This window comes from Bombus vosnesenskii, unplaced genomic scaffold (assembly GCF_011952255.1).
Source record: "Bombus vosnesenskii isolate JDL3184/JDL3185 unplaced genomic scaffold, Bvos_JDL3184-5_v1.1 scf7180000016273, whole genome shotgun sequence".
NCBI classification, from domain to species: domain Eukaryota; kingdom Metazoa; phylum Arthropoda; class Insecta; order Hymenoptera; family Apidae; genus Bombus; species Bombus vosnesenskii.
The window spans coordinates 366041-381814 of record NW_022884342.1 but is presented as its reverse complement, the minus strand read 5'-3'; the positions used below and the strand labels follow the sequence as shown (position 1 = coordinate 381814).

The 15774-nt window shown below is 39.5% G+C and overlaps 1 protein-coding gene across 1 annotated transcript in view; it reads left to right on the top strand.

Moving 5' to 3' along the window:
• Positions 1-8515, top strand: part of LOC117242295 — a 148274-nt gene extending 139759 nt beyond the window's left edge. The window contains exon 2 of the mRNA XM_033508831.1: positions 7969-8515. Coding sequence (XP_033364722.1) covers positions 7969-8073 — 105 coding nt within the window. The 3' untranslated portion in view covers positions 8074-8515. The remainder of the gene's footprint in view (positions 1-7968) is intronic.
• The last annotated feature ends 7259 nt before the right edge of the window (positions 8516-15774 follow it).

Below are 15774 nucleotides of genomic sequence, written 5' to 3'. Positions count from 1 at the left end.
ATTTATCTTTTCATTCTCAAATTATGTATTTACTTCCTGCTTTTTTTAATTTCATCCTCGTCTCGTTTAATTATATCGCTTTCTTAAACCCTGTTTTTCTAATTTATCGCCTGGTTACATACCTTCTCGCACGTATTCGAAAAAAGATAAAAGATTGCTTCTGTAAGAAACGCCGCGTTCTGTTTTCCCGTAAGAAAGTTCGCGCTTCTGCTCGAGAACGCTCGAGGGGGCCCGCGTAAAAAGATTAGAACTCCGTAACTGCTCGAGAAAGTAGCTGTTCCGGTCCCGGGAGTATCGACGGCGTTTCGACAAGGAAATGAACGCGCCAGCGATTGATCGCTGCGCTCTTTCTCTCTCTGTACCGGTTGGCTACGGCTCCCTGGCGCCTTGCTTCGCTAATCGAGGCCCATTAAAACACCCTCGGCTGCCGCGTTGCCGAACCGCGAGCGAGCTCGGCGAATTTTCTCACCCTAATCTTGCTCGGTAATGCTCGAACTTTCTAAACCTGCAAGATCGCGGCGAAGTGGCTCTTAACTTGCCTACGGTTGCACGCGAAAGACCGGCTGCTTTCAGCATTTCCGAGATTCTTCGGCTTCTTTGGTCGCTGCGATAATTGCACCAGCCGGTTTCCTTCGGCGCCGCCATTCTTCCTAATTTTTCGATCCATTGGATTAATTGCAGTACATTCTAGAGGAATCTGGAAAGAGATCACTACTTGTATTCCTCTTTGATGTAAGAACTATCAGAGTGAAATAGCTGGTGATATTTTCATAGAAATATTGTGTGCTTTTTTTTTACCAATTTCAATGACTCTTCATGAAATATGTAGATAAAAGATTGCTTCTCTTTTTTTGTGTTATACAAAAGCAATAATTATGCCAGCCAAATATTATCAGTAACTACTTCAAGAAAAACTCTGTATCTTTGTTTATGTATATCTGTAATCTGGAGATTGCTATTATACAGAAATATTCTAAATAAAGAGAGGTGCATATTATTGTACACTTGAATGTACATTATGTTTTGGGTTGCAAGGACTAGGAACAAAAGCACTAATAAATAGATTTCTATTTATGTTCCTTGTAGCCTTTAGCTACAGCTGTGAGGTTAACTTTTTTAATAATGTCTTAACTTATGTCATAACTTAAATGTCAAACTTGTACATTATACTTATACCTTTATTTATTTCAGTATATTTTTCTGTTACAAATTCATCCACTCAACCTGAACAAGTAACAATTATTAGAAAAATTGAACTATTTGATTGAGCACTTTAAATATAAAGTGTGTGATACAACTGAAATAAGAGATTTATGATAATATAGCCAGAAAATAAAAGTAATGGCATTCGACTAGTATCGTAAATATCATAATGATTACAGTTGATGTTAGCTGATTGAAGAACGAGTGGATGAACTTGTAATAGAAAAATATATTGAAATAAATAAAGGTATAAGTATAATGTCTAAGTTTATGCTGATACAGATCCTTACTCTCTTAGTATTACAATACAATGGAATAATAATGAGAACGTTCATATATTTATAGCAAAATGACATTACCAAAAAAGTTAACCTTATAGCTTTAGCTAGAGGCTACAACGAACATAAATAGAAATCATAATGAATAAATAGAAAACACAATGTATATTATATATATAATAATAAATAAAGACATACATAAACAAAGATGTAGAGTTTTTCAAACAGTTGACAGTGTATCTTTTGCTGTAATCTTCCATTTTGCTTTCTTTGGAGTCTTCCTTTACATATTTATAGCTCAAGTATCGATCATCCAAGTTTGTAGTGTCAGTCAACAAAACAGCACCAACTTTATGAATTTCTATAGCAGCAGGTAGCAAGGATCAACGTCTACTATTATACATTTCAAACATTACTGCGCGTGAATAATACGCCTGAGGTGTTAGCAGTAGTATAAATAATAAACTGTGAGTAACACGATCTTCTCGAGCTTCGAAATACAATCTCTGCCCAACTCCTTTGTCCCTGTGCCAAAAGAACGATAGGCACAAGGTTGGTAACCCGTGTCGATAACGCGGAAGATCAGCCACGGTCACAGACACCGGCTCGCAGCAACGTTCAGCACGCGAAACACCTGACAAGGTTTACGTATGTGACGACTGGTCATTGAGATCGCGTGATTCTTCCCAATTAATTCCGCCAGCGTGGCTTTCATTAGCGAAGCAGCCAGTAGGGCAGAAAGTATCGCGATTCAATCGCAAATCTAGGGAAATTTCACGACGACGGTTTACCAGCGATAGGAAGCCATTTCCGTGGCAAGAAAGCAAGAGATATGACAGCCATAGACGGTACGAGAGGTGGATTAGGGTAAAAAGAGAAGAGGGTAAAGCAGAGAAGAGAATAGAAGAGAAGAGAAACGGTTGGCGCAACGAGGACCGATCCTCTCGGCGAGCAAGGATTTCCCTAATTATTATAACCCATTAATGCGATGAGCGTTATTATTTTAATGCCCGTATCTGCCGGCAGTCCGGGCTAATTTGCCTCCGTGAAATCGATTGTGCCGCGTGCGTTTGCACGTTCATAAATAATCAGGCCGTGTTTACAGGATGAAAAATCGGTGCCGGCTCGGTAGCGGCGCGCTGTCTGACGTTATAATAAATCCGCTGTTTCGCGGCTCTCTAACGAGCGTTCTTGTCGGACGGTTGTCGATTATATCAATCGTTCCGAGCCAAAAGTCTATACCGGACGGTTTCCTTCCGCGAAACTGCGCGCTGCGCGCCATTAAGCCCCGAGATCGCTGCCAATTCCCGAGATTCCGTACGAACGTTCATTACTTGACGCTTTTAAAACACCGGAAAAATAGCTGTCATGCGAATCCTCCTGCTCGGACGTACACCGGTACATTTGTCTAGTCGATTCAGCTGTCTACGCCTTTATCCAATATCGAACACTCGTTGTCGGTAATCCTTCCAATGTATAAATCTTTCTCGCGAATACGTTATTTATTCCACGTTTTTCTCAAACTCTATGTACGTATGTATACAAGCAACGAACGGTATTTACGTGCCTTTGAATTTAAATTTTTTTAGCGAAGATCACTACCTAATCCATCATGGCGGTCGAAGCAGGAATCACGAAAAAAATTGTCTGGAGAAAAGAGCAACGGTTCGTAAGATATTTAAGCCGCGAACCACTTGTCGGATAAGCGTATCGTGTGTTCATGGCTGTCCGCGTGCCTCTGATAGTTATCATAATCTGGGTATTTCTGCGGGGTTATCGTTAACCACCCACCGATACATAAACCATAGAAGATCGAGTGTCCTTTACCGGCCACGGGACATAGTGCACACCGTTGACAGGAGTTTCACGGCTCGGCCGACAGATGGCTGTCGTTTAAGCGTCGCTTCAACCCCTAAGCCCGTTGCGCAAAGCCTCGTTGTTGGTCTATCCCGTGGCTAAGTTCGGCTAGAGGGTGGATGAATTACCGACCCGACAACTCGAAACGATGAGGTTCAGCTTTATAGTCGTTCGTCTAAATAAGCGGCCACGCCGTTCGTGCTCTGGCGTGACTACCGCAGGCGACACGTTTATATTTATCCGTCTTTCTTTCCGTTCTTTTTCCTCTTTAAATAACACGTTTCTTTCACGCGGATCAATCGCTCGTGACGGAAGATTACCGTGATCGTTTGACGCGCAACCGGTCGAGAATGATAGTTGCACAGAGATGCGACGTTATCCATGGGAAATCGACGACTCTATCTTGCCTCGTTACTCATGGCTAGACTGTCATCCGGTTCTGACATTCGAATTTATAATTCCCAATCAACTTAAACACATTCACGTAACAATCTTCTAGAGAATTAATGACGTTTAAGCTTCTAGCTTTCCCAAATCCTATCCAACTTTCCCAAGTTTCTCAAATCTAGTTGCTTTTGACCCAGAACCGTTCTTCCGCCAAATGCAAACTCATAATCGGCGTGTTTAATCGCAGAGAAAAATTAGAAACCGGTAGAACGAGCGTTCGCATAGCCACGAGGAAACCTTGAGAATCCGCTAAAATCCGTACCGTTATCTATCAAAAAGCTGCGCGTCGCATACCGTGGATACCAGACGCTAGATCGACGATAGAGACAAGATGTTGTGGGAGGGTGAGGTGGGCAGGGAGCAGAGAAAAAACGTCGGCGAATTTCTTTGAAGATGTTCCCGAAAGCCTGAGACTGACGCCCCTCCACCGCCCCTCCACCGTGCAAGAGACGGTAGACCGAGCGTGATTGCCGTAATTTCGCCTCATTACAATTACGCTAATATCCAGCCATCAATTAGCCAAGGCTAAAGAGGCTCGCATTAAATAGCTAATGCATCGGCGTCGTCGCTGCTCGCCACGGCTCGAGATCAGGCGGTTCGCTCACTCACTCGCTCGTTCGGCTGCTCGTGCGCGGTGCACGGATGATAGAAATGATGATGACCGCCGTGAACTAGGTTTCCACGGTCAGCCTTAATGGCTAAATTACACGTTACGATTGTATCGCGACTCGCCGCACCGTTTCGTCCACTTAATACCGCCGGTCGGGGGAGTTTCGTGCTTTGATAATTGCCAGCCATGAATCACCGCGATCGCCAGAGACGGTAGCCAATAGGAAAATCGTTATAAGATCTGCTAATGAGCGTCTCGCGATCTCCTCGCTTCGTAAACCTGTTTATTTCATGCGAGGAAAGTGAAACCCTTCATGAACATCTGCCTCATAATGTTTACTGTGAAATGTATGTATATTGTGAAGTTGAAATTTTGATTTGAAATATCGCAAAAATATTGCTTTGAAACATTTTGAACTATCGCTTGGTATCTGTAAATTTTCATAGTGTCCATCATACTGATATATTAAGTCGTCCGAAAAGTTTATTTATAAGGAAACAATGGATGCACAATATTTTCCGTTTTATATTATTTTATCGAATTATGATTCATTGTGTTCTATCAAGATAAAGATCACAACGTTTGAGAGGTTAGGTTTCATGTTTGTATAAAGATGCATCGTTGTAAAGGACAGGTCTGTAAAAAAGAAGAAAGAACTAAACCTAACCTAAATTCGACTAAATCTAAAGTTCGCGAGACGACTGTCGTCGAACCTTCTCGAAAATCGATCGAATTAAGAAGCAGCGTTAAGACGTCGATAACACAGGAGTTTCAGAGCGAGTGATTAATTCTTGGTACGTATGAATGACGAGCATAGTATCGACTACAGACGAGACTCCTTTTTACTACAGCGGACAGATAAACCGAAAGAGGGTTCAACGTTTCGCGGCACGTGCTTCTAGTCTTCTAGTTCTTTTCATATATATGCGTCGATGAACTCGATATTCTCTGATTTATATTCTCTTGTTTCGGCTCGATGATCACGGTACTCTTTCCTTTTTGTTACATATTCCACGTATCGTTTAATGATCGTGATATTTCTCACGGACTTGTAAACGTAAGACACAGTTGTGTGTGAAAATGTTGAGAAAACACCAACGAAGATTGATTCGATTTATTTCCTTCTTCTTTTCTGTTTCCTCGAGCAGGATGCATGTTTTTCGAATAATTTGCAGCTGAAAAAGGATTTAGCTTTGGGAAAACTCGTCGCGGCATCTATTAAATGCTATTTCCTCGCATCCCGTCATCGGCTCGTATTTTCATGATTTATCGTCGCTTGTGTGTGATGCAATACCCTCCATCGGGGGCCGTAAGTGCGCGTTTAAACGATAAATCTCGGAAGTCACGGTAGGAGAAGCTTTTCAGGTCGCGACACACGCGGGGTAGCCTGGCTTCTGCCTATCGATACCTTGGCCGCTGAAAGAGTTTAAATACGTGCTGCGGAGGAACCTCTTGAATATTTTAGTCTCTCGAATCTGCCCTTATTCTATGACCATTTATCAAACTGCTGCAACGAGAATTTCTTGGTGAACCGATATCTTAAAAATTATGTTAATTTTCTGTATTACGCTTTAACTATATACCATTTTTATTTCGCCTTACCAATGGAAATTAAATTATCGCTTTTATATTTCCCCGATTTTGGATAAATCAATTTTGTATTTCTTAACGCTGCATCAAGTTGTCAAGTACAGTTGTACGATTACTATCATCCTTTTCACAATCCTAATAATATTATCGTTACAATTTCACGGGTCACAAGTTACAAGTTGTCGACGATGAATTCTCTTACAGAACTGTAATCAGTTCTTTAGCTACGTTACTGGTCAGTTGATCGTTCTATTCGACGTGTTATAAAATCCTACAACAGATGTGTGCAAATTAAATGTGAATTTTTATGAACGTAACTAAAGAAATAGAAACTAAATTAATTTTCGCTTGACCGTTTAAATATTGCACCAGGCAATTGTTACTTCATAAAACCACTAATTATACAATAACCTCTTAAACCACCAATATACTTAACCTCTTAAATATTAAGTTGTCCGAAAAGTTTCTTTTTTTTTTATAAGGAAATAATAGACGCAACAACAATTTGTTTATATTATTTTGTCGAATTACGTACGGTTCATTTCATTCTGTTGATATAAACACTGCGACATTTCACAGACTTGGTTTCACGTTTGTACGAAGCTGCACTGTTGTAAAAATGACGTTTGCGAAAGAAAGACACTTTCCGGATAACCTAAAAATTTGTGTATCTTTGTATATAACATGATTTCTGAACAGTCTATCTATAATGTACAATTTGTTAATTCGTTAATAATATTAGTTAGCAAGTTATCGCTTGTGCGTGTCTAGACAATGAATCTTTCGAAGCAAATCGTCCGGCAATTACACGATTCAAACAGGTATTACAGTTTGATTGATTCCGATTAGTTTCGCGTTGCCAACCGCGGATATTGCTTTCCAGCGTTCTCGAATAGCGGTGTCTTTCAATTACAGTTTTCTGCCATTTCCGTGGACGGACGGATCGATAATAACGCGATAAATCTGGCCGGCTATCCATGGTCAGTTATACCAGTCAACTTATTCTTTCGGCTGTTCGTAAACAACGTGACAAATACCTCGCCAGCCCATTAATCAACTCGTCGTAAATTCGCCCGCCACTTCGACCGCTTTAATTGGAACTAAAACGCGAACTCCTAGCTTCGTTCGCGCGTACATCGAACTCGGATTACTCGCTTTAGACCGACGGGACGCGCGCAAAACTTCCGCTGCAAATGCACGCGACCAAAGCCATCGTTGAAACATAAAACTCGGTGAAAAGTTTCACTTTATATTTCATCGAAGTTACACAACGAATCTAACTATTAGGTCGGCCAATAACTTCGTGCCATTCGTTTTTCTCTTATTTCACCATTCTCAGCTATGTTTTTAATCACATTTTCTTGATTTTAGAATATTCGAAATTTTAATAAATAAAGATCCTAACAGACTTCTCTTCCATCCAATAAAGTGTCTAATTACGATTCATTTGATGTTTACGATAAAATTCTTTATCGCGTGTTTCATAAATATAAAACAATACACGTCGAAGTTTACATGAACTAACCTTAAAAAATCAAGTTGATTCTACAGAAGCCATTTGAGAAAACACAATCAACGAATAACAAACATTCTTATTAACTACATATTTAAAAATGTTAAATATACTTTGTAACAATTGTTACTGTGTTTGGCTTATGAAATTTATAGAACACGACACGTCCAAACTGGATTTGTCTACAAACATTTTTTAATATGCAGTTTAATAAGAATTCTCGTTATTCGTTGATTTTTCTTCTCGAATGGATTCTATAGAATCGACTTGATTTTTTAAGGTTAGTTCACATGAATCATCTTCGACGTGTATTATTTTATATTCATGAAACCTGCCACAAAGAATTTGAACTCGACGTAGCGTCTACTTATTGCGCGACCTAATACTTTAGTAAAGTATGAAAGTAAAAGTAACTGTGTTAAAAAGTAAAAAGAAATGTAATGAACAAAGTAAATGTTCCTCTGTTACAGATGTCGAAAAAGTTTGAAGAAGATGTTTGGTCCAGCAGCAACATTTTTCCCTCTGCTCTTCCACACCACTGGGACAATGTTACAAGCGTGGATTGCAACTTATAAGGAAAGCTCGAAGAAAGTCGAAGGCTTACACGAAGCTTCGCGCGAAATCAAGATCTTGGTTTTAAGGTGGGGACACCGAGGTAATGGCGTGTGCATTATTCTGATAAATCGCCTCGGCTGGCGTCAAACCTGACTCTGGCCTGACGGCAACCTTGGTCAATCGTATCTACTTCTACGCACGTAGAATCGATCCTGTGCAGGATATTCCAAAGGAGACTTCTGAGGAAAAATACCACTACGTACACGTGCTACGAATTGCATCAGTTGTATCAGAACTCTTTCTATCAGTTTAGGAGATGCTTTATAATTTGTTTTGAAATTAAAAAATTAAAGACTGTGAAGGTAAAGAATTTATCAAATAATTAATTCTATAACACAATTCGATAATTTTGGTGGTAATTTGTAATGTATAATGCGATATGTTTTTTAATATAGTATAGCGTGGAACACAATTTCAAAATTTATAAAATCAATTACAGTTTGACGCGTTCTCTAATTGTATAATTAAAAATTGTATGATTTTGAAATTTTCTATGAAAATTGTAATAAATTGTGTAACATAATTCGATAATTATGGTGATAATTTGTAATGTATAACGCGATATATTTTTTAATATAGTATATAAAATATAATATATAAAATCAATTACAGTTTGGCACGCTCATAATTGTATAATTAAAAATTGTATAGTTTGTGATAATTTCTATAACATAGTTCGACAATTATGGTGATAATTGGTAATGTATAATGCAATATATTTTTTAATATAATATATAAAATCAATTACAATTTGACACGCTCATAATTGTATGATTTGTAATAAATTCTATAACATAATTCGACAATTATGGTGATAATTTGCAATGTACAATGCAATATATTTTTTAATATAATATATAAAATCAATTACAATTTGACACGCTCATAATTGTATGATTTGTAATACATAATTGTATCATTTGTAATTACACTCAGCTATGGCGATTATAAAGAATAAAATCATTGCAATGTGATTTTGCGATTAAAGCGATATAATTGAAATAGATGTAGCATAGTACTATTTTCACCTAACCTAATTTCCGAGCAACCAGGCCAAGTCCGAATTAACCAGTTCCCAATACCAAAATCGAGGGATCGACGACTCTGGTTGAGAGTGCACTCGCAGCATCATTAATCGACGATGCAACAGCGCAGTGGATTGGGCCGCCTCGAATTTCCATGGACACTGATTAAGCAACGCTCACGTTCACTTAATATCCAGATGTCCGATAAAGACCTTACGACAGAGTCGCGGCGATCGCGGGTCGAGATAGATGCGGCGTCCGGCAGACGCGCGTCCACCGTGGCAAAATATTCGAAACGAATGACTCGCGTCGTCGTGGACACGGCTACCGTGCATTTGTCCGCTCGTTCCTTCGTCTGGATCCTATTAATCCGTCGCTAATGAGCACCGTCCGATCGCCGAGTGGAAACGTGCGAGTATCATCCTCGAAAGGAGCAGGATGGAGGATGGGCTCATTACGGGCCACGCCGCGTGTGCTTCGTGACTGGTTCAATATTTAACGCGTCTCGAGCCGTTCCATCACCTTTCGATATCTCGACACCTGGTCAGCAGGATTAGAGAACTAGTTCTGAGACTCGCGTCTCGACGGTCGATTGCAATCGATGTTCGTTGATTACCGATTCGCCTATTCGGGCATGTTCGTTCGTACTGGGTGTTCACTTTCGAGAAAAGAACATAACCTAACAAACAAACACTCACCACACTAAAGAAATAAATCAATCAAATTCGAAGATGGTATCCCACTGGGGGTAGCCATCCACATGTTATATTATTATACCACAAAGCTATAATATTTTACCACATGTCCTACTGGACAAATTGTAAAATGTAAATAAAATAAATAAAAAAAAAACTTTTGAGCAAATCTGACTGCTAAAGCGAGCAAAACTCGACAGAAGAATTACAGAAAGAAAACTAAGAAGAAAACACCACGCTGACCTCGCTAAAGAAATAAAACTAGATGATGAAATAAAACTAGATAAAACTAGTCACACTAGATGATGGTATCCTTCTGGAGTTAGCCATCCACGTTTTATTTAACAATTAAGCTAGAAAAATTTACCAAATGTCCAGCTGGACAAATTGTAAAGTGCAAGTTAAATAATAAAGAAAAAACCTTCGAGAAAGGTCAATGAGTGTGGAAGAGGAGACCATTTGGAAAAGATTTCGAAAGAATGGTTTATAAGGAACATAGAGACTTTTGTGAGCGGCAGAGAAAGCTGTAGGTAACGGTTGTTTGATATTGATAGAGAGGAGAAAAGCAAAGTTTAAACGTGTCAAAATTCCTAGTAAATAGAGTTGACAATGTAAAAAATGAGCGGCCATCGAGGTTCAACTTAGACAAATATCGAAAGCGGACAAGAGGGTTTTTAGAATCAACGAAGCATAACCAACGATCAATCGCCACCTTTGCTATCTGGTTGCTCCGCTTTGAAAAATCCCTCGCAACCGCAGAGCGTTAATTAACCGAAAAGTCACAATTACGGTTGGAGCGCGCGTCGAGCACGATAAAAATCCGAATTCCCCGTGTCTTGGGATTATCTGGGGGATCTGTGAAAGGAGAAGGCAGGCTGTAAGCTTGTGGTTAACAGGCGTATTGATCTGGACGGTTGGGTCCACTGGCCGGTTTGATAATTAGTCAATCAGTCAGCGGTGTGCGTTGTTTTATTGAAATGCAGTCTCGAGTCGAGGGCCAACTCTTAACAAGCGGCGCACGGTTCATTCATGCCGGTTAATTCCCACTCTGTTTCCTTTTCGCGTTGCTTCGTTCAGCCACTTTTACGCGCACTGTGTCATTAATCGTTCGATTAAGCCGACCGATAACGCCCTCTCCAGGAGAGCGGTCCGCAGGCGTACCACCAGCCGGCGCCATAACTCCCTAGCGTGGCAAGACGCGGTTACGAACGAACGAGCCACGATCCTGACGTTCGCGTTCGTTGGAGAACCTGCGACCGCCTACCTGGATCATCGGTACCGATTTTTCATTCGAAGATACTTTATTCGCCACGCATGCGGCCGCTTGAGACGTCGTGAAACATAGGGACATTTGGATGGACATGAAAATACACTCTTATCGATTCCGCGAACCCGAACGATTCCTTGCTTACCCTGAACCACATCGATAATTAATTATAAGGTCGGATTGAGATTACGTGGATGGTCGGGAAGTTGTTAACGAGACCAAAATCGAGGGAGGAGTCGCATCAAGCGCCATTGGGTTTCATCGATTCGATTCTTGAGGATCGTCCGGTGATCTCAGAGAATTTTGGTGTCTGGTAATCATGGAATGTTTCTGTATCTGGAGATCGTTATTTTGGAAAATTACTACTCTTTTTAATAAAATGCAAATAGGAAACATAAAAAGTTTTGATCAACAATGCCAAAATCACTAGATTTATTAGTACATAGTTCTTCATTTTTACGTTGTGCAGGGATTGTGGTATCCATTTCAAAGAAGATAAAGAACACTTTACTCTTCAAATTTCTTTTCTATTTTTTGCGTCACTATTCTACATGTACATCACCGTGCCATAAATATCGAGACACGATGATATTTCGTATAGACTGTATGTTTTCCACTGTTCTCATTTTCTAGTTACTTTACTAAAAATCTATTATTTCATATTTATCTCTTGGCAAATCCCTAGCTTGTACCTGTTTTAATCTCGGTTAATTGCTCAATTCTGCACATAAAGCGGTCGTACAGAGGCGACCGGTTGAAAATAGTTCCTCGGGAACGGAAGCAACAAATAATCGTCCAAGGTGCGGATGCAAACCGCGCGTAACGTGGTTCCCGGTCGCGCGAAAGCGAGGAAAGAAAGAGAAGGACGACGAAAGTGAATCGAAAGGAGGGTGACATACCGAAAACGAGGAAAGAACGATCGTGAGGCACAAAGAACGAGAGAGACAAAGATAGAAGGAGAGAGAGAGAGAGAAACGCGTGGTCGAAAAATAGAGAAACACGTTAGAATGGATGCGGCCCATATAATTTCTGCGATGCTTCTCGAGTCTTCTTCTCTTCGCCTCGGAGATCATCCCTGAACTGTGTCGAAGAGTCATCGTCTATGAGCGGCGAGCTCGTGTCATTGTGTCAGGCTTACGATTTCGTGTGTTGATCCATTGTCGCGGAACATGCGCCCTGTCAGCTTCCAGAAACTATAGGATCAATTAAATTGATCAATGACTGTATCGAGCAGAAGATAATCGGTCGTTAGAAACCCTGAAACTGCTGCTAACCTTTAAATTGTCATGATATGTAAAACTTAACCTCATGCAAATCTTGTTTTAATATTATATCATCTTGTGATAATACCATCGATGGTATGTTAACGATTTTCAAAATTAATTGATTAACAATTTTCGATGAGATTCGATTTGCACTGGGAATTTTATTTCTATTTCTATTTAGCAGCAGTTCCCAACGCTTTCAAGTGTTTTATTTGAAATTTACTTTAACCAAAAGATAAGACACTTTAAATAAATAAAGGAAGAAACCTAACCTCAAACACCAGTTCCATTCACACTATCCTTGTATTTTCTAATTGTTAAGCCTATGATATATCTTGAAACAATTTCCAGGATGCAATTCTGCTCTTTTATTTCGCACGTTTCGCAAAGAAAGAGTGGAAGCTCGTGAGATAAAAACTAATGTCGAGTCACAATCGACGTAGCAGTGCAAAAGGTTAGTATCGAGTACAGAAAGATTCGCAGGGATTGAAGATACAACTGCGAATGAACTAGAACGAATTATTGTACAACTTAATAACGGCGCCTATGGGTAGTTTACACTATACCCGTGTACACGTTATATATACGTAGTACCGAATTTGCAGTGCAAAGCAAACCGTATGTCGGACATCGGCACGATTTATCGCGTTGACACGTGTCTCTTACCGAGACGCGTTTCGCCCCTGTGCACGGCCTCTCTTTTAACCGCGATTAAAATACATTTTCGAGGATAGAACGACCGAATTTCCGTGGACCCCGTTCTCTTACCGTGAAATGGTTAACTCTTTCGTCGTAATTTATAACCGCCTGTGATCCGGTCTCACCGAGAGCTTTATTAAACATGAAATGGAAGCCATGTTGCAAGAAACATTAAACTATTTCTTGTATTTGGAAAACTAAATTTAGAAAAATATACGAATATTTCGGTAGAATGGAACGTTAGCTTCTAGGGGAGGGGAGGGGGGAGGTGAAAACGGGATAATTTTTTACGTGAAAGTCCCTCCTATTTTAATCAATTAGAAGTAAATTCATCTTTTTCCAAAAATATCACACGTTCATTGAAGTTTGGAAAATTTCAGTCAGACAAAATGCGGACAAAAACGAGTGGCAAGTTGTACGAAATGAGGAAACTGGTTAATTGGGGTTCGATAAACGGATTGCGGGACACTTTCACACTTTGACAAGTACCGGCCATTTTGACTGCTATGAGTAGCCTTGATACAAAATTATTTCCAGTTTGAATACATAAAAAACGAGATAAAATTCATTATACTATTCCTTTAGTTATCGTTTGCGAAAGTCATTACATCACTGCGGGAAAAAATATAACACGAAATAAGAATTTAAAAATAAAATCGTAAAATCAGTGAATTTGACTGGTGTGGTATTTCTAGTGTTAAGATATTACAGATGGCGTTTCTATATGTTTAGACATTTTCTAAGCTTAGCTTCTGCTTTGAAATATCACGCGATTGCGATATTCTTATACACCCACTACGCTAAAAATAAAATGCACCATTTCATCAGAAATCACGCCCTTTTAATCCGCTGCACGTATCCTGGACCAATTTTTCCCCTTTACCAAATCATCGACGGAAGGAGACGGTAAAAGAGAAAAGAAAGGGAGGGACGGGGCAAAGAGCGCACGCAAGCTGGGAACAGGATCGCGCGAAGCCAAAGATCGGAGAAGAGAGGCTGCTCGTACAGGCACGTTGGCCGGCCGGACAGATATGATTTATATTTCTTTCCGATCGTTCACATTAAAAATGGTAAATGCTCTTAATGACGGCATTAATAATTGTATTCAACGAACCGCCGGTATTGACCTGAAGACACCCGTGCGAGGCACGCCCGTAGAATACCCTTGTAACGATCTGGTCCGGCATTCATCTGGGCGGAGAGAGATCATTTGTGAATGAGCGAACATTCAATGGGCACACTTTTGATCCCGACATTATTAATTATCCGCAAGTAGCTGCTAGACGCTTTGCTCTCTTTTTTCTAGCCGTGCACGGACTTTCCAGTGCGGAGAACCCTCGTGTCTTTGACCCGTGACTCAACATTGCAATGGTTTCGAAATCGGTTGGATATCGGATCATTTTCTTCGGAACATTCCGAATTTCATAGGTACAAAGCTTATTGTTAACACTACCGATAGTTGACACGAAGCTATATCTACCAAAACCAGTGAAAATGATTGGTCTTCAAAAAATATCTAATAATAGAATATTTTTATATTTATTGATTTATTACTTTCTTACAGAAGCAATTCCATGTTATGTAGTACATTTTTGGTATTATTAATCCATCTGGGATCATCGTCCCTAAACGAGGGTCGACACGTTTATAAAATTGTAGAACCAGTCGAAAGCAGACTGCATTGAGACCACTTAAAAATTGTCAATTTTTGTATAGATACAGAACAGATACAATACAACAGAGTGTAATCAGAAATGCAATACGCAAAATCGAGTAGTTAAATTTATTGAGAAACTATCGATTGTCTATTTTTATCAAACTGCGAGCTGTGTAAATTTACGCATACTTGACAAGTTTCCAAACTCGAATTTCTCGAAAGTGAGGTGTTCAAGACAATTACGTTATTCTTGACTTTATTTTCCTATTTTATTAAGCTACAGAACGTTCCTCATTTCACTGGAACTGTGAATCTAATGCCACGGTGTATATTCAACGTCAAAATCCCCTAATTCCATTTCCCGCTAATGATAGAAAATAAAATTTCAAGACATACCTTTGTATGTATCGCCTCCATCGACAGCTAAACGGAACTGGTAGCAGCACACGAGTCGACGGAATATTTGTAGTGGTTCATATTACTACGCCTTGCAGTGTCGACACTGTTTTGGTTTGGTAGTTTCAAAGGTAAACAAACTCCTGGCTAAACGTTATCGCTGTTACTTGAAACCGTCGACTGGAATTACGTTTCAACTTTTTGTAATACCATCGATCGATACAAACAGACGAACGTGCACTCTAGTACGATCATTGTAAAAAGTCACACAGTTGAATAGCGGACGTAGAGTTAAACGGTAGTATCGAGCGAGTAACGATTACGATCTTTATATTTGTGCTTAAAGTGATTTTAAGATAATTAACTATTAACAATCTAACAACTATTAATCACTTGAATATTAACAATTTGATCACTCGTCTCTTTATCAAACAAACCAATGCGTTTAATATTCACCTGAAACTTAACCCTTAACACTTCAACTTTTAATTGTGAATATCGAACGGCAACTTCAATTTATTCTCATCGTACTTCGACTTGCTACTTGAAACGCTACAGTGACGTGAAGTAATAACATTAAAGTCATTCAAAACAATATTCATCTGAGAAGTAATATAATATTTATATTAATTATAATAGTGGAATTTTTTAAAAAAT